This window comes from Penicillium malachiteum, assembly GCF_028827825.1.
Source record: "Penicillium malachiteum strain IBT 17515 chromosome Unknown utg000001l:1.0-8184562.0:1.0-8186909.0, whole genome shotgun sequence".
Taxonomy (NCBI): domain Eukaryota; kingdom Fungi; phylum Ascomycota; class Eurotiomycetes; order Eurotiales; family Aspergillaceae; genus Penicillium; species Penicillium malachiteum.
The window spans coordinates 2,211,856-2,229,528 of NW_026643094.1; the positions used below are offsets into that span (position 1 = coordinate 2,211,856).

General features: G+C 45.7%; 8 protein-coding genes across 8 annotated transcripts; 2 read left to right on the forward strand and 6 right to left on the reverse strand.

Annotated features, from left to right (window-relative positions):
- Positions 1-667: 667 nt before the first annotated feature.
- On the forward strand, positions 668-1,033 carry N7483_000820 (uncharacterized protein; the record flags this gene model as incomplete). The annotated part of the gene is made up of 1 exon (XM_057084258.1): positions 668-1,033. One exon carries the CDS (start codon positions 668-670, stop codon positions 1,031-1,033), a length of 366 nt encoding a protein of 121 aa, XP_056950407.1.
- Positions 1,034-2,189: 1,156 nt separating this feature from the next.
- N7483_000821 (uncharacterized protein) lies at positions 2,190-4,041 on the reverse strand (the record flags this gene model as incomplete). The annotated part of the gene is made up of 2 exons (XM_057084259.1): positions 2,190-3,622; positions 3,840-4,041. The coding sequence occupies 2 exons, from the start codon at positions 4,039-4,041 to the stop codon at positions 2,190-2,192; spliced, it is 1,635 nt and encodes a 544-aa protein (XP_056950408.1).
- A 54-nt stretch (positions 4,042-4,095) lies between these two features.
- On the reverse strand, positions 4,096-5,052 carry N7483_000822 (uncharacterized protein; the record flags this gene model as incomplete). The annotated part of the gene is made up of 1 exon (XM_057084260.1): positions 4,096-5,052. The coding sequence occupies one exon, from the start codon at positions 5,050-5,052 to the stop codon at positions 4,096-4,098; it is 957 nt and encodes a 318-aa protein (XP_056950409.1).
- Positions 5,053-6,173: 1,121 nt separating this feature from the next.
- On the reverse strand, positions 6,174-6,953 carry N7483_000823 (uncharacterized protein; the record flags this gene model as incomplete). The annotated part of the gene is made up of 1 exon (XM_057084261.1): positions 6,174-6,953. The coding sequence occupies one exon, from the start codon at positions 6,951-6,953 to the stop codon at positions 6,174-6,176; it is 780 nt and encodes a 259-aa protein (XP_056950410.1).
- A 222-nt stretch (positions 6,954-7,175) lies between these two features.
- On the reverse strand, positions 7,176-9,860 carry N7483_000824 (uncharacterized protein; the record flags this gene model as incomplete). Its single annotated transcript, XM_057084262.1, has 1 exon — positions 7,176-9,860. One exon carries the CDS (start codon positions 9,858-9,860, stop codon positions 7,176-7,178), a length of 2,685 nt encoding a protein of 894 aa, XP_056950411.1.
- Positions 9,861-10,030: 170 nt separating this feature from the next.
- On the reverse strand, positions 10,031-11,845 carry N7483_000825 (polyketide synthase dehydratase domain-containing protein; the record flags this gene model as incomplete). Its single annotated transcript, XM_057084263.1, has 1 exon — positions 10,031-11,845. One exon carries the CDS (start codon positions 11,843-11,845, stop codon positions 10,031-10,033), a length of 1,815 nt encoding a protein of 604 aa, XP_056950412.1.
- Positions 11,846-12,308: 463 nt separating this feature from the next.
- On the reverse strand, positions 12,309-14,614 carry N7483_000826 (type I polyketide synthase; the record flags this gene model as incomplete). The annotated part of the gene is made up of 2 exons (XM_057084264.1): positions 12,309-13,887; positions 13,953-14,614. The coding sequence occupies 2 exons, from the start codon at positions 14,612-14,614 to the stop codon at positions 12,309-12,311; spliced, it is 2,241 nt and encodes a 746-aa protein (XP_056950413.1).
- Positions 14,615-15,784: 1,170 nt separating this feature from the next.
- On the forward strand, positions 15,785-16,933 carry N7483_000827 (class I SAM-dependent methyltransferase; the record flags this gene model as incomplete). Its single annotated transcript, XM_057084265.1, has 5 exons — positions 15,785-15,858; positions 15,924-16,031; positions 16,089-16,354; positions 16,437-16,584; positions 16,666-16,933. The coding sequence occupies 5 exons, from the start codon at positions 15,785-15,787 to the stop codon at positions 16,931-16,933; spliced, it is 864 nt and encodes a 287-aa protein (XP_056950414.1).
- Positions 16,934-17,673: the final 740 nt, after the last annotated feature.

Below are 17,673 nucleotides of genomic sequence, written 5' to 3' on the forward strand. Positions count from 1 at the left end.
ATTTTTACTTTACCCTCTTCAAGACAGTAAACACTGGCATTTGAAAGCTCAAGTGCTGGCAGCCTAGTAGTACTACCTCTTGGTACACAGCCTGAGCCTGAGGTATCTACTGACATCTGGAGATACTAGATACTAGCATCAAGCTGGGTATGGACTTCAAGTCCAAGTCCAAGTTGAGTCAATTCAACTCCAGGGCTTCAAGTTCAACTTGAAGTTGGCATTGATCACGATATAGTAGTAGCAATACTAACCTTGGAACTTGAAGTAGATATATTTAGTATGTCAGGATATCACAATCAATGATATATTTAACTTGAAGTACACTGGCACCGTGCACTTGAGTGAATATGTAGGTAAATTCTGATTGAAGAGGTGATTTGCTTTTCAGGGCTGTAGGCCTACAATAAACATTCAATTATCAATTATCTTCTATGTAAAGGATAAAACTAGAGTGAAGTGTTAAGTGGTGCCTAGTAGGCAGTAAGAACATTTGAATTAACTAGAGGGAAGATGGTGTCCAAATTAGGCTTAGCTCCATCGCAACACGCACATATTTAAGAAACCTCCACGCTTTTCTTACCGCTTTCCTCTTTTGACCACCCTGCCCCACTACCACTCCCACTCCGACATCGAACCACGCACACCAAAAAGGTGCGACGCACAAACCATGTTCTTGACTTTCCAACTTGTGGAGGGGATCCTTGTTGAGGTCCCTCCTGAGGGTGCCATGGCCCCTCCTCCCCGTCCTCCCCCTCGTCCTCGACCTCTCACTGCTGCCGCCGCCGCTACTGCCGCCGCCGTCGCCCTCGCTGCTGTGGGCCCCGCGGATACCTGGCGTGCACCCCGCCAGGACGCCGTGGGTTTAAGCCCACGCACGGACCTGAAGGAGTGCTCGAAGTGCGGGCACTTCCTCGACCTGACGCACTTCGTCCACGCGGTCCGCAGCAGCCTGGTGACGGAGCAGTGTGATAACTGCCGGGCTATCTCAAACAGAGCCCACGCCGCCCACCCTCCTGCCCACCGCCGCCGCTAAAGGCGTGTTTGTTGTGGTTTTATGGCCGGTTAGTCTCGCCTTTATTCACCTGGTTATCACATCATTTGAACCTCATTGTTCTATTTACTAACTCATTTGCTACTTGACACAGGAATTGATGCCCGGCCTAAATTTCTTCTGCGCAGTGCGCCCGTTTTCGTTTTCGTTTTCGTTTCCGCATTTACTTTGGCATTTGCCTTTTTTCATATCTTTATCTTTCTCTTACTTTTTTTTCAGTTTGAATTTCAGCGGGCGTTGGTGTTGGTGGCGCGTCTGATTTCTTTCTCTCTCTCCTCTTCCTCTCTTTCCGTTTACTTGCACTGAGATAGATTCCTTTTCATAGTTTGGTAGCTCCCCATGACTGTAATCTCGTAGCATTGTAGGTACTCAGTAGACTTGTACTTGGAGCTTTTACATACTACTCTCACGAGACTTGCACTGCGTATATTTTTTATTATTGTATAGGTGAGGCCGAACTATAAAAGTGGACCACTTAGAAGCCTGCATGGGCCATGTTTACCTGTTCCCCAGTCAACACCCGGGTGTGTTCCAAGGTTGAATTTTCTCGTGTTGGTAAATGTTCGGGTCATATAATCAAAAATGTCGAAACAGACATCAACCACCCCAAGTGGTCGAGTGGAACTCGATCATCTCATCTTCCTTGGTCTAGTGGTCATGATTTCCGCTTGTCATTAACACCGATAAGCGCGGGAGACCGGGGTTCGATTCCCCGAGGGAGAGTTTCTTTCTCCGAATTGGTGTAGTGGCTAACATCGTCGTCTCTCACACGACAGCCGGGGGTTCGATTCCCCCATTCGGAGTTTCTTTTTGCATTCTTATATCCTTGGAGGGGTTCCTTTTATTTTTTAGTATTCTAAAAGTAAGGGCAGTCACTTTTTTATTTATTTTATTTCTTATTATCTGATCAACAGTGGGTCTCATGAGGTCAAATTGCGTTAGAAATAATGTACCGAATCTTCAAGAAAGCAGCCAACACCCCAAATAGGATCGCCGAGAATATTATTATCAAACATTTTGAACTGAATGAAGTGTTTTGAACCGGAGCGTCCTGTTCCTGTGCCAGGAAAGATGAGAAAAAAAGGCTCCAAATCAGATTCATAAGTGTCTCTTCCAAGAGGTTCATCAACGAGCTTATTTAGGAAGTAGGCCAACTCCTGTAAAGCTGGCCAAATGGGTTGAGAATCATTCTCAGGCAGATCGGAAAGCTGGAAGAGTTCATTTTTCTGATTTGGATGTAATCTGCTATGGAACGGATATTTTGTACGCAGGAAGAGCAAAGATCCATATGGGCGCAGATTCTGCAAACAAAACGAGTACCAGAAATTAGTGTTTTGCAGAGGTTGCAGACGGCTTCGTCTATGTCGCTAGCAAAGCGCTTCTTTTGAGGGAGGCGAGCCCGGAATAGATGGTATACATTGTTCGTGTCATTGAGAAATAAGAAATAGCGGGCTAATTGTTGTAAAGCCGGCCATGAACAGTTGAGGCTGGCCCGAGGAACCATATCGGAGAGTTGGACCAGTGATCGACGAACAGTTGATTCTTGATCTTCGTAAAGTGTGAATGCAAGCCAAGGACAAAGTTCCTTCATCTCCTGCGAGAGAGTTCTGTGTTCGAGTGCCCAGTCCATCGCGTTTTTGCCATAGCCATCTTGCAGAGCACCAAGACGGAGCAGTCTCGTAGCAAAGCTGATGTGACCTGAGTAGATAGCTAGGTGTAGAGAGGTTTCCAGGAGCATTTTATATTTGTTGATTGCTGCCTGTGAGGCAAGTTGTGGGAACCGAGAAAGAAGATGGGTCATATGCCTGGGAGCTGCAATATGAAGCGGAGTTTGATGAAGTTCATCTGTAAGGACTGGATCTGCGTCAGTATTAAGAAGAATCTCAATGGCATATGAATGGTCCCGATGAACAGCTGCCAAGAGAGCTGATCCGTATCTACCACCCTGAGCATTGACATCGGCATTCGCATCAATCAGGATTTGTACTACCTGGGGCTCTGCTTTTAATGCAGTATCTTTACCTTGGGGCTGTACTGCATTACTATATTGACCAACCTGGGCAGCGGGAGCAGCCCGTTTTGCATCTTCGTATACATCGCCTTTGGTATCGACACCGAGCCGGCTGTTAAACAGCAGCATGCGGTTCATTAGCATTGCAACAGGTCCTCGCAATGAAGTAACTGCAGCCTGTAATGCAGTTCCGTATTTACCGCCCTGGGCATTGACATCTGCGCCAGCATCGAGTAAGATCTTCACTGTCTCAACATTTCCAATATATGCAGCAGCCTGTAATGCAGATCCGCCTTTGCCAACCTGGGTGTTAAAATCTGCGCCAGCATCGAGTAAGATCTTTGATAACTCAGCATTTCTACCCCATATAGCTGCCCCTAGTGCATTGCCATGTTCACCACCTGGAGCATTCGGATCCGCCCCAGCATTGAGCAGTATTTTTGCAATCTCAATATGACCAGCAAACGAAGCTGCGTATAGTGCACATCCATCTCCTGCCTCAAGCCTCACGTCCTCGTTGAGAAGCCATTCAACAAAAACTATGTGTCCATACCAAACCGCTTCACTCAAAGGCGTTATTCCTCTGTTTTTTTTGGTTTTTGGTTTGCCCCTTTAGCCCGAAGTATTTTTCCAATTGTCGTGTTTCATGCTCGAGCTGCGAAGTGTAATGCTGTATTTCCAACACTGTCTTTCCTCTCGATATCTCATCGCCTGATAAAACAGATTTCATGAGATCAACCAGATTGGCGGCAGCAGCCATATGTAGGATTGTTATACCTGTTGGTGGACATGCACTGCTATACTTATCAATATCCTGGTAGACTTGAGCCCAGAGACCGATGATTTGGTGCAAAATGTCCTTTTCGTTATGCAGCAAGTCAGCTCGAGAGCTGGTAGCCTTTTCTGCATGAACAAAGAGGTTGATAGTCGCGTAATGTAGAAATGGGTGACTCTGCACGATGTCAAGATTTGATGCCATAAAATCATTTATCCCTCCATTTGATTAAATGGTGGCAAGATATAATAGACATGATCAGTAGAGAGTTCCCTGGCACCAAGAGATAATTTTATCCGTATCAATCAATGGATCACTAGCACTGGTAGTATAGGACGACAAAAGGGCCAGTCTTTTTGTGCGTAAGAAATCATTGACTGATTGGTGGACTACTTGTATAGTCTCTTGATGCTGTTTGGGGCCATTTGAGACTACTTTGGCTAATCCACCGGCGAGAGCCTTTATTCTTTGCTTCATACGCTCATCATCCTCGATAAAGCCATGAATCTTCTCCCATAGACTTCGACAAAGCGCTTTTTCAGAATCCTTAGCGCCTAATGCATATCGCATTTCCGTCACGGTCAGTAGTCGCTCAGCCAGACATAACCATTGAAAGAATAGGAACGACTGGTCCCGATTCCCGTCTGCAATCACGTTGTTCAGAATATACACATACACATCTTCCAGGCCAGCTGGAACATCGTGCAACCAATCACGAATCTCATCAATCGATTCCCCTTCAAGAATCTTCTGCTTGATCAGGGGAATTGTAAGACGAGCCCATTGGAACACCCTGTTGGCCTGTTGTGTCAATTCCTCCACCAATCCTCTTCTCGTTATTTGTCTAGTTGAGCCGGTATAGACCTTCATGCCAATAAGCTTGTCTTCGATATACAAGGCGATGTCTTTTTGATTGTGGTCTTCAACATTTATCTCTAGAGCATGGTCACTTCCTATGATAGGATAGTGTCGAGATGAGAAGCAGGCTTTAAGGGCCACGTTCTTTTCCTTGGCTTTGCTAACCAGGTGATGGAAATAGTCTGCTAGCCGTTGAGCAGACTCAGCCTCGGCCTCATCAAGAGCGTTGACAAAAAGAGTCACTTGTTGATGGGTTGCCGATGCTATGATAGCACTTGCTAGTAGCTCTTCTAGCACCCGGCTTGCCTTTAATCCATAGTAAACCACAAGGCTGGTCCCCCCATAACTGGTACTCATCCAGCTCCAAGATCCATTGGCAGGTATTGGTGTGGCGTAGCTCAATATTGTTCTTTCGATCTAGCATTTGTGGGAACGCCAGTGACTTAAGCAGCTCTGTCTCTATAGTAAGTCGGTGGGTCTTTCATTTTCAATTGTACTGACGGGGCGGAGCGAACCGTTGTCTGTCTCTGGTAGGGTTTCAGATCGGTCTGGCCCAAGTGTTAATCAATGTACAATGGATTTGAAGCAGTTCGAAAACGTACTGAAGGAAACATTAATCACTCCATGGTTAGTGCCAAGCTGAAGCCCCCTGTTTTCGTCGCCGAAAAATATTGAGCTCATGCTTAATATTGGTGCAACCAAGACTCAAGAGTGCTGTCACAAACAGAGAGGCTCAAAGCGCCTAAAAAAAGCAAGTTAATCATCAGCCCCGCTCTCAGGTGATTGTCAGGTGCTAAACATTGGCGCCGAATCGCTGACTATGTACACACTCGCGTTAATAGATCCGGACTGGTCATCTAGGCATGTGATAAGCACTCATTTAGATACAAGGTAGATCTTCTGCCAGCTTGTAGCTCTATAGAGTAGGGAACGAGTTTACCCCCTACTCCGTACAATAGGTGGTCTAAGGTAGGTCGTATCTAAAATCATATACGAAATGTAGTGAGACCAGTGCAAACGTTACAGTAATGCCTACATTACTTCCAGAAATGCATTGAAATCTACTATTATCGAATCTACTAGGTTAATTCAAGCAAGACAACACAGGAACTTGAAGCTATTGCATGAAGATAATGGCTCAGAGCCTATATCTGCTTGCAATGAGCCCAGAAGAACTCAAAAAGGCATACGGAATTGAAGTCAAAATTCCAAGGTTAGCCTACAAAATAAAGAGTATAGATTATGGATCTAAGCTTCGGATCGATTGATTGCGTACTCTTCATTTTGCATGAAGAATCTGCTCTAAGTTGGATGGAAGTCTGTTTAGAATCGCAGAATCAAACTAACCTCATCAATTGCCCTGGACAGCTCAGTTTGATAATGGCTTGCGTCAACTCCATTACCAAAGATTGAGAACGCAATCCTAGTATATAATTAGTTTCTTTAACTCTATAAAGGATATATAGGAGGCAAGTATCTTACCTCTCTTCGCTAATCTCGAAGTAGATCAGGATGCTGTTCGCGGGTGGATAGACAAAACCACCCTCCTGCCATCCGGTATTGAAACAGCTGGTCAAAATGCGCCCGGGTTTACTTTTCAAGTAAGAGGGGTCATCGAAAAACGATGGCCGCTCTTCTGTGTCTGCAATCATCCATTCGAGCGCAAGCAAATGGCGTCCGTAACCCTGACCACGACTGACACGTCGTAGGTTCGAAACATATTCACGTGTCGCATTGTCTGCTAAATCCCGGAGTACTCTTCTAGGATGACTATCGACAGTTGCCTCATCAAGAAAAGCCATCATAGGAGTGGTTACGATGGCGTTGACATCAACGCGACCGTGCCGAAAATGAGCTAGTGACACTGTCTCCGTTGCTGGCAGGATGTGTCCAAATAAACGACGAGCTGCAAGCTGCAAGGCAAGCTGAAGAGAGCCCTGGAGTGGTGTTTTATGCTCCAGACAAAAAGATTGCGTAATCTGATGTGAGGTCATCGTAGCGAAAGAGAAAGATTCAGAATCCCCAAGGCGCTCGTTTGAAATTGTCCGCATTACAGAATACATATCAGAATGGGCGGTCATAGGCAAGGGGAGGGAACTGCACTTTTCGATACTCGTACTTCCAAGTCGTGCCAGCTTCCCTCTCGATTCTGATTTGTTTACTTCAGTAACACCACTTTCATGCTGTTTGGCAATGGCATCATTGATCGCGTTGTGTAGAGGCTCAATTGTGACCCCATCCAATGCCGCATGCTCCATGATAGACGCGGAAGTGCCGTCAGGACAGACAACGAACTGCAAGGTCTTGTCAAACCATCGATTGGTAGTATCGGCCAAAAGAAACTGTCGAAACCGCTCATAAGGGGTCTTTGGACTGACATCGTCCAAGCAGATCACAAATGCGGCTGCTTCAATGGTTTGAATGGAGTGGTATGTCTCTTTGTTGAGCCCAAGAAGGATCGTGCGATGCTAAATCAATAATTAGTCAGTACATTGTATCCAAGGTGCCCTGTGAGAAAGTAGTTTTGAACAAACCTTTGCCCATCGTTCTCTCCCATCTGCTGTTAGAATACTCAGTTCGCAAGTAGGGAGGGGCAAATCAAGAATGGCCTGAAATTCTGATTGAAGAGCCATGGCACTGAAATAATTCCCATCATCGGCCACAAGAGGAACTTTGAACGCATTTCCTTTGCAAAAAACGACCACATATTCATACTCCTTCCCAGAGTACTTTTGAATAATGTCTTGGCCGTGATGTGGCTCTCGACATGCATTGAATTGCCAATAATACAATGTCGAATCCACGACACGGCCAGAGAGACGCTGTGTATCGAGTGTTCCGCTCTCCAGTCTCCTCTTAAAGTTAGATGTCGTCACTGCAAGAAGGGCGGCGCGGGCTGCTTGACAGGGGCGCGGATTTGGTCCACTTGGATGAGTACCGAAATAGCTCTGGAAAGCTACAAGCGAATTTCGTGAAGCCAAGAATCTCCGTTTTGCGTACAGATGAGAGAGCCAATTTTCCACAGTCGGGTCATCGGCTAAAAGCTTCAGGCGCTGCTGAAGCCTTTCACCAAGACTACATGTTCCCTGGAATTTCGCGATTTCAAATTGAGTGATTGCCAGTTCCTGAGTAGTACAGAAAGGCTTGACTGCGTTGAGATATGTTTCGAGAGTATCGTTTAATGACGGCAAAGGTTGCTTTTGAGGCTCTTCAAATGTACTCTGCGTGCCCTTTGACTCTGATTGATCATCATGTTTTTGCCCTTCTCTTTGTTTCCAATCTCCAAGAGGAGAACGCTGGAGCACTTTGGTCACAAGTGCGTAAATGCTTGGCGATTCCGCGATTTCCGGTGCTCCGAGATCAGCTTTAAAGGTACCAAATATCCAGTTGCGGAGTCTGAAAACGATGAATGAATCCAATCCAAGCTCCTCAATTCCCTTGCCATGTTCCGGAAGTTCCCCAGTCGTAACAACAAATGTGCATATTATCTCTTTAACAAGCTTGGTTGTGATCTGACGGGCTTCTTCTGGAGTAGATGCATCTTTGATGTTCAAATTCGTCATTTTGGGCTGAGGACTTGAAGATGTCAGCCTTGCCTCTTCCATTGAATGTGAACTTGTGTCAGCCGAGGGCTGTGCCATGATGTGTGAAAGCAATGCTCGATTGCTCTCCGTGACTTGGTTCTGATAAAATATCTCATTTAGATTGCAGACAGCGACGACTGTGGGGGTCTGCTGCCCCCTTATTGTCGCTGACCCAAGACTGAGAGTAGTACCAAGTGTCATCCTGAGGCCATACTGTGTAACTAGCGAAAGATCCAGGGCATCTGTGCCCGCTTCACCCTTAGAGAAAGGCAAATAAACAACGTGTCTTTGTGGATGTGGTGAGTGCTGCAAACTCGCAAATGGAGACTCTGGAAGTATTTGATTGGATAAAATGCTCCGTTTGTCTTTCACTTCGACGATAAACTCCAATGAAGAATTGCGAGAAAGATCTTCCAAATGCTGGTTTTCGACTTCCCCAATGTAGAAGCACCCTTTGATAGGTTGATATTTTGCAAGAACTGTTTGAATGTCGGAACAGGCTTCAATGGCGAGAGGTCCTGATAGAACTTCAACGTGACTTTGAATTCCTTGTACAAAGAGGTCACCCTCAAATGAATCCCGCGAATGCATGGAGACAGGCTCGGTTAATACGATGACAATTTGTGACACTCCTCTTGCGTTGAGATAATGACAAATACCCAATGTTATTGTCTCCAGTTGTCCAAAAATAAGGTAGCTTCCACGAGAGGTCAAAGTCAGTACAGGCTCGTTTGTTTTGCTTGGGAGAGTATCTGTAGACTGGCAAGTTGTGGAATAGCTTCCATCATGATCTTCCACATCCTGCTGGCTATTGGTCTCATTGCACAGCGGAACAGAATGATGATGATCTTTGTCGTTGACAAACCTTGGAATCATCAGGTTACCATTGTGGTAGACATAGGATGTTTCTATCGGATGATCAGAATTCTCAACCCATGATGTTTGGGTGAGAGCTTGTATGACTTGGTAAGGAACCGTATCCTTCACGGCATATGTATCACATTCCAGCTGGAGGTTGACGACGTGACTTCGAACACTGAGATCAAAATATCTCCGCAAGGAAGATAAAGATTTTGTCCGAACTGGGCAGAAGGACTTGGAAGTAATCCATAATGCGCCAATGCAGGCTGATGCCTCCGAATTGCTCTGCTGCCCGGTCAATTGAGGCAGGCAATCCCGGCGATATACAAGAGCCACGGCCTCAGTTTCATCCTCAGATGAGAAATTTGGCAAAGGACTGGCTGCTGATACGACTTTGATGGGAACATCTGTTGCTCCATGTCGGGACGTAATTTGATCAGCCCATTTTTGAAGCCTTGAACCGCTATATAGTACACAATGAATGGACTCTGTGTTATGTGGAGGAGCAGGCAACTGTGCCACCATGAGACTGGTTCTAGCCGCTATCCCATCAAAATCATTGGCAACAAACTCGAGAGGACGGAAACCACCTTTTTGCAACCGGGAATCCCATTCCTGCACAGACTGAAGTGGAGAGTCAACCCGTCCATCAGAGCGATTCAAATACCACCCTGGAAACAGACCGTAGATAGCATTGACAAAAGAATGTAAAGTCGTCATTTCCAACAAAATTAACCGACCACCAGGCTTTAGTAGCTGCTTGACATTGAGAATGGTAGAATCGAGAGAACTCGTCGCATGTAGGGAATTGAATGCCAAACAAACATCAAACGAATGTGCCTCAAACCCTTGTTCGAGGGGACTCTTCGAAATGTCTAGTGTTTTGTATGTCAGGATTGAGCTCCATCGGGAGAGAAGTTCCTTTGCCCCGGGAAAAAACCAGATGAGATATCGGTGAACTGATAGTTTTTGAAACTGGAGTTCCTTGCTTGGGGGAATATAGCCTCCAACAATGGGAGTGTAGCACCGCCAGTTCCTGCGCCAATCTCAATAATGCTAAGACCAGGGGTCTTGAAGGCTAAATGTTCAAAATAACTAATGACACTTGGAAGGCATGCAGCTGCAGACCAGTCACTAGAGTACAGGCGATCCAGAAGGCCATTCTCCATTAACAAAGATACAGCGTGTGTTTTGCCTTGCAGAATGGGAAGAATGTGAGATTTGATGGTGTCCAATGCTGTACCCTCCACGCTCATTTCTTCCACAGATCTCTGGATAGACTTAATGGAAGCATTCTGGCCCCATGTATCATGGATTTCCGTATGAACAAGCGACTTCATCCAATCATAGTACTGCACATGTTGAGGTGCCACGTCACCTCCAGAGATTTGTATTTGTGTGATGCCGAATTTGACAAGATTTAATGCAGCACTATTCAGAGCCAATGTGAGCTCCGCTGGAGTGCTTCCAAGAAGACTTCGTTTTGGTTTACTTTCCATGCACGCGGTAGGTGGAGAGGTATAGATGTCATTTCTCCACTGTAACCGAGAAAATAGACCAGTCGAACCGGATAGCTTGTCCTGTCTCAGCGCGACGTTCTCCGTCCCTCGCAGCTTGCCGTTTTTCAGTATAACAGCAGCTTCTTCTAGGCCACCATGTTGCTTAATATTCCAAGCGATCACATTCATAGTTGATTCTTCCAGTTGATCCTCTGGATCGATCAGTGCCGAGAAAGCAATATTTTCGCCAGGGGATCGTAGCACGTCCGCCCGAATGGATAGCTCTCCGATTTCAACGGGAAACATAACGCTGCGATGACACTGTCGACTGAAAATAATGAGTGTAGAGTGAATCAGGGCGTCTAGGGTAGCGGGGTGGATCGTATGAGGTCGCAAGAACTGACTCGGCATGCACTCAGCGATATCTGGAACAGTCACTGTTCCTGTTCCAGCACATTTCCCGATATTGAAATTTCTGATCATTGCAAATGTTGGACCCCAGTAGTGCCCACAGTTTTTCAATCCTTGATAGAGAGCCTCAACGTTCCACGGCTGATGCTCCTCATCCTGTAGAAGCCGATTATATTCCGCCCTCATTTGAGTTTCTGGACTGGAGGCAAGGCTATTCAAATTCTCAAGAGGCTCCTCATTCTGGTGGAACTCAACGCCGATGAAGCCACTGCAATGATGTGTCGTCGAACCGTCAAGCTTAACGGAGGCAATACGGAATTCTTCCCAGGACCCGTGGCCACTTTCACTTTTCAAGGTCGAGCTGGTTCTAAAGCTCATATGGAGTTCCACGCTAGAGTTGGGATCTTGTATCTCCAGCAAGGTCTCAAATTGCACATTCTTGAGGATATACTTCCTGATCTTTCCCTCCTTGTTTCGTGTATGGGTAATCTGGGTCGCTGCTTCGATTGCCATTGCAATATACCCAGCTCCTGGGAACACAATCACACCATCCACCTGGTGGTCCTGTAACCAGGGAAGGGTTTCAAGATTGAGGATGTGTCGCCACCTTGGCTCCGAAGTTGTGTCGTCAAGTGACCGAATACCACAAAGATCGTGGTAAGGGTGCTGTCGTAGTCGGTGCTGCCTACTGACGCGTGACTCATGCCAGTAAGATTTTGAATGATCCCAGCTATATGTCGGGAGGTCTGAGATGGTCCGAAGGTGGTGCCATTGGCTATCAGACTCATAGTCCATGCTGTTCAAATTCTCGGTTTTGATAGCGTATCCCTGCTGAAATAGAGCACCAACCACTTGAAGAAATGAGCGATGTGCATTTTCTCGGCGGATCAACAGGGGCTTGTAGACAAATTTGAATAGTGGAAGAGATGAATGACTTATACCTTCCTCCACATAAGACGACAATGCTTTGTGCGGCCCGACTTCAAGGAAGTTGTGTAACGTTTCTGAGTTTGATGGACTATTATCACCTGGATCATGGTGCATTTGATGGCAGAGTTGTGTCAATGCACAATGGAAATCTACCTTGGAGACAAGGTTCGATACCCAATAAGAAGCGTCAAATGGTCCTTCATACTCCTTGCCCGTCACTGATGAAAAGAAGCGAATATTTGAGTCCTTTGGTGCGCTAGATAAAAATCTCAAAGAATGAGAGTAATCTTTCGCAATGAGTTGCATGTGGTGGGAGTGATATGCTATGTCAACCTTGAGCTTGACTGAATAAATAGGGGGGGCTCAACCCCTGGAGAATCTCATGGAGCTGATTGATACTGATCCGGTTCCCAGAAATTGTCACATTGGAAGGGCTATTTGAACAAGCAATGTCCAGTTGCCCCTCAGTAACCATGTTGAGATATGGTTGTATACATTCTGGTCCCATACCAACGGCCATCATCGCACCGTCATGACCCATAGCATCTCTCATCTTGGCCGTTAGCAAGCCACGGTGGTAGGAGACTGCCAATGCAGTCTGTTGGGTAAGAGCTCCAACTGTATAAGCAGCTGCTATCTCACCACTAGAATGACCAAGTACTGCAGAAGGTTGAATACCCAACCACCGTAGTGTATCAACCAGTGCTATCTGAATTGCAGTGGTGCAAGGCTGGCCAATCTTACTAGTTGCAATGTTTGAGTCAATCTCGTTTCGAGATAACTCTTCTTGGAGGTTCCACGAGCAGCCCAAGGCAGCCAATACAGATTGAGATATATCCAGCGAGTCCCGGAACCTTTTCAGGGTCAATAGCTCCCTTGCCATTCCAAACCATTGTGCACCCTGTCCGGTAAACAGAAAGACAACTTTTTGCTGCTCCACGATTTGTGAAATCTTTCTTTTATCCTCAAACTGTTCAAGACATTCAGCCTTGGAAGCCGCAATAAACGTATATCGCCATTGCATCAGACTCCTTCGATGAGTAAGGGTATACGCAAGATTCTCAATTGATATTGCGGATGGATCCTGAGACTGGAGCCAAAAACGAAGTTTGTTTATATTCAATCGTAATGCACCTTCTGACATCGCTGTCAGAATGTGTAGCCTGGGCACTGGCAGGACACCATTCCGGCCGGTAGAAGGCCCCATAATCTCTCTTGAATTTCCCTCCTCGGAATGCGGAAAATTGGACTGAAAAAGCTCTCCTTTCTTATCCTCGGGAGCAGGATCAAGAATGACATGGGCGTTTGTTCCACCATATGCAAAGGAATTCACGCTCGCGCGACGAACTGAATTATCAGGCCATGAGATCAGAGTTGTTGGGATGTTAATCCCATCCATGAATGGAAGCAGCTTCGATCGGAGATTTTTCACACTTGGAGTTGGGGGTATCATGCCCTTTTTCAGGACCAACAGTGCTTTCAGAAGCCCAGCAAGACCACTACTGCTCTCCGTGTGACCAAGGTTCGATTTTACTGAGCCCACCTGGAGCTTAGTATTTCGTGAGGGTGAAGTAAATGCACCGTGAAGGGCTTCGAGCTCAACCAGGTCCCCTTTCACTGTTCCAGTACCATGCGCTTCTACATATCCAGTTTCATGAGGATTGAGTTGAGCACGTTGATATACAGTGGCAATTAACGATTTTTGCGCTTCCAAGTTGGGCGATGTGATTCCTCTCGTCCTGCCGTCTTGTCCAACAGCTGTGGCGCGTATAACCCCCTGAATTGGGTCTCCGCATGATAGTGCGTCTTCTAAACGCTTGAGTGCAATGACAACGACTCCTTCACCTCGTCCATATCCAGCACCTTGTTCGTCGAATGTAAAGCAGCGACCTTCTGCGTTAAGGAAACTATTGAAATGATTAGTATGCGATGTTGAATAGCAGGTTCGTTGAGAAAAAAACAATGATCTTACTGAAGTTTATGCATCGGGATCATCGTATCTGGGCTTAAAATGAGATTTGTACCACCAACAAGAGCCATTCCAGTTTCCTCCAATTGAAGGCTCTGACATGCATTATGGAGTGCAACAAGACTTCCAGAGCAGCCAGTATCAATCGTCACAGAGGGACCGTGGAGGTCAAAGAAATATGAAATGCGATTAGAAATAATCGCACTCCCCACTCCAGTCATTCCGTAGTGAGGCATGAGTGTTGTGTCTTTGTACATAAGATTTTCATAATCATGTGTAAATGTTGCCATGTACACCGCAGTGTCACTTCCAGCGACCTTCTTCATAGGGAGGCCCGCATTCTCTAGTGCCTCGTATGCGACCTCAAGCGCGAGACGCTGCTGTGGATCAATAGCCTCTGCCTCCAAGGCCGATATTCCAAAAAACTTCGCGTCAAAGGCGGTAATGTCCTCTTCAATGAAATGACCACCACGGTGGTTATAAGCTGCAAGTGATTCACGACTTGGATGATGGAATGATTCCCATCGGAATCGCGCATCCGGTACGTCCTTCCAAGTAGTGCGACCTTCTGTTAGAAGAGTCCAGAAACTCTCTGGATCTTTCACAGCTCCTGGTAAGCGACAGCCAACCCCAATTACCGCAATTGGAACAGGAGGCGGTGCCATGATTATTCCTTTACAGAATAATTCTGAAGTCTGCTCGAAAGATATGGGTGTTCTGACTTAGTGAACAGTCTCGGTAGAGCACTCAAGTGTTGTTGAATATCTTCGTTAGATAATTTTATTCTTTTTCTAACTTTACGTAATTTTTTATTTACAAAGATTGATAGGTAAACACCTGGACACCTGAGAAACCCATGAAATATTAATAAAACATTCATAAAATATTTATTGAATAACCTTGGAAGTACGTAGGGCCGTGATTGTCCCCGTTTCATGCCACGTCAACATGAGTACTACTAGACGGGTGGACCATGCCTTGTCTCCCAAGGTTATCAAAATGATTCAGAAAGATACTGCTATCACAATACCATTCATGAGATGCACCTGGGCAAGCTCCATCCCCAAAGTATCAAGTAGTAGGGTAACATTGCCGAGGTCGCGATATAGTGAAACAGCGCCGCACGTCTTGCAGGATCACGCCGGCGGTATTCCGGATGGGGCCAATCTAACTTGACGTAATTATTCGGAGAATCTGGGCTAAACCAAGTTCAGCGAATCATTCATTTGGCCTGTAAAATGGTTTTGCATACGGAGAACGTCCACTACATGGGGTATTACCTGATTTAGGATTGGGGTCCAAAATTGAGGACGGTGAAATCCGAGGTAGATCAAAACAAAAAAAGAAAAATTGGCCGAAGCGATTATATCCAGATTTCTTCAGGCAAGATTCACCTGATTCACCTGAGCAGGGATATTCAGCCCTCAAGTGCTAATGGACGCTATGAGGAATCAGTTGGGGGCCGTTCCACCGGTCCACTCCCCACTACTAGTAATAATCCATAGTAGTGGTACGCATCTTACCTAGGTAGACATCATGATACGAGGATATACGAAATACAGCCCCATTGGAAAATTATTCATTTCAATTCATGCAGGTAACTTGTAACAACTGCTCACAATCGCCGATTCTATTTTCGGTATACTTGAAAAGGATTCTTCAAGTTGTTGTGTCCGTCTCTGAACATCAGAACATTGAAATAGAACAGCTTATTTTCTCGCCGGATTTCCGTCTGCTTCACTCTGCTAAGATTCGTTCCTCTTTTTTCCTTTTATCTGTTCCACTTTTCTATATTTGCCTCGAACTACACCCAACGCCCTTTAGAACAGCCAACAATGCATTCGACCAACGATTTGAAGAACAGGGTGGCTAGCTACCCCCTTCAGCGAGACTTCCAGGCATCTATTCGGTCAGTATTGATGACATCGGAAGACTTTAAGATTTTATTTTATTGGAAACTTATTCATTTCATAGTCTCTACTTTCAACATTGGATGTGGAGACGGCAGTTGGGATATCTGTTACACCCAAAGATTAGCGTTCAAGAGAACTTCAGAGTCGCAGACTTGGCTTGCGGCACAGGGTAGGCTTTTCATTTCCTTTCTCGATTTCACCTTCAAATGTTATGCGTTTTCAATAGGCTCACATTGCAACAAAGAATTTGGCTCTTAGATCTGGCAAAGGAGTATCCGGGCGTACAGTGCGATGGGTATGACATATCGACCGATCAATATCCCGCAGCTGGCTGGCTGCCTCCAAATGTCAAACTCGACACCCTCGATATTCACAAGCCCATTCCCGATGCCTTGCGTGGTCAATATGATATAGTCCATGTCGGTCTGTTGGTTCTTGTAATTGAAAATGATGATCCGACACCCATTGTGGAAAATCTGATGGCCCTATTGAGTAAGCTTCGTTTCTTCTATCTCATCTTCATTCTCATTCAATAAAAAGATACTAGAGACCATGATACTAATAACTAATATAGAGCCCGGTGGATATCTACAATGGGATGAGTCTGACTTCGGTGGACTAGTGACCAGTTCCCCAAGTAAGGACATCAGTCACGCGGCCCTCGAAGAGGTAAAGCAACGAACACTTGGAATTCTTCTTTCGGCTAAAGGTTTGAAATTTGAGTAAGTCGTCTTCATTTCAGATTTCCTATTTCGGAGGGAAGCCAGCCACGGGTATGAACGAGTACTAACCAGGTGGTATAGATGGGTGCGTGACCTACAGCACTATTTTCAAGAAGGCGGTTTCCAGGTGATTGACAACAAATTTATGCCAATCTCTGACGACATTGCGTTGCCATGGACGCTACAGCATTTGATGGCATTTGTGGAATTTGTTAGACGCCTCGATGATCCAGTAGGGAGTGCAGCAGAGTGGTGGGAGGTATATGAGAAGGCTGCCGATGAAACGATACGAGGAGCCAGCATGCGTATGGCTATGGCAAGTATCGTGGGGAGGAAACCGATCGCATAGGTACCTGGATAGACTACATGCTCCAAGTAACAATGGACCACCTGGCGACTTCAAGTTGGAGCTCTGACATACTTGAAAAATCTACATGGGTAAATCTGAAAATATGCGATTTCCCAACATAGTACGAATGGTTCAGACTTTTGAAACTAAATTGGAAGGTTCATCATAATTCAATCAATTCTGGCATGTTCTATCAGTGTACATTATGAGGCTAAAATGGGGGCGAGATTCTCTCAAAGTGCCTAGCTACATACCCAGGTCAATCACTTCTCTACTCAGCCTAGGCTATGCAGTGCTCGCACTTCTTGTTGGATTTGGATAAACCTCCGATGCTCGGGTCCTGACTCCTGAGACCCACATATGCATGCAATCAAGCTACCTAAGACTTCGCTAAGCTTTGGGGTCCAAGCCGTATTTTGTGCTCTGACAACCTTGGAAGATTTACATGTATGACAGTCAATACCGAATACCAGTACCTAGTATCGGTCAACAGCGCTAGCTGAAATTGTGGATTGGGCAATCACGTCACCGATACAATCTGAACCTCCAGGTTTCAAATGTTCCATTTTATAGCCCCCATTATTTCTTTGTTCCAAGTCTCCACATATGCAGCATCAGACACACGATCCAGGGATGTGCTTCCTGCTATGCGGTATTACCTGGAAATAATCCGAGAACGTGTATCGGCCCCCATCAGTGAACAGAGACTGACAAATAAGAAAACGAAAAGACTCACCTGC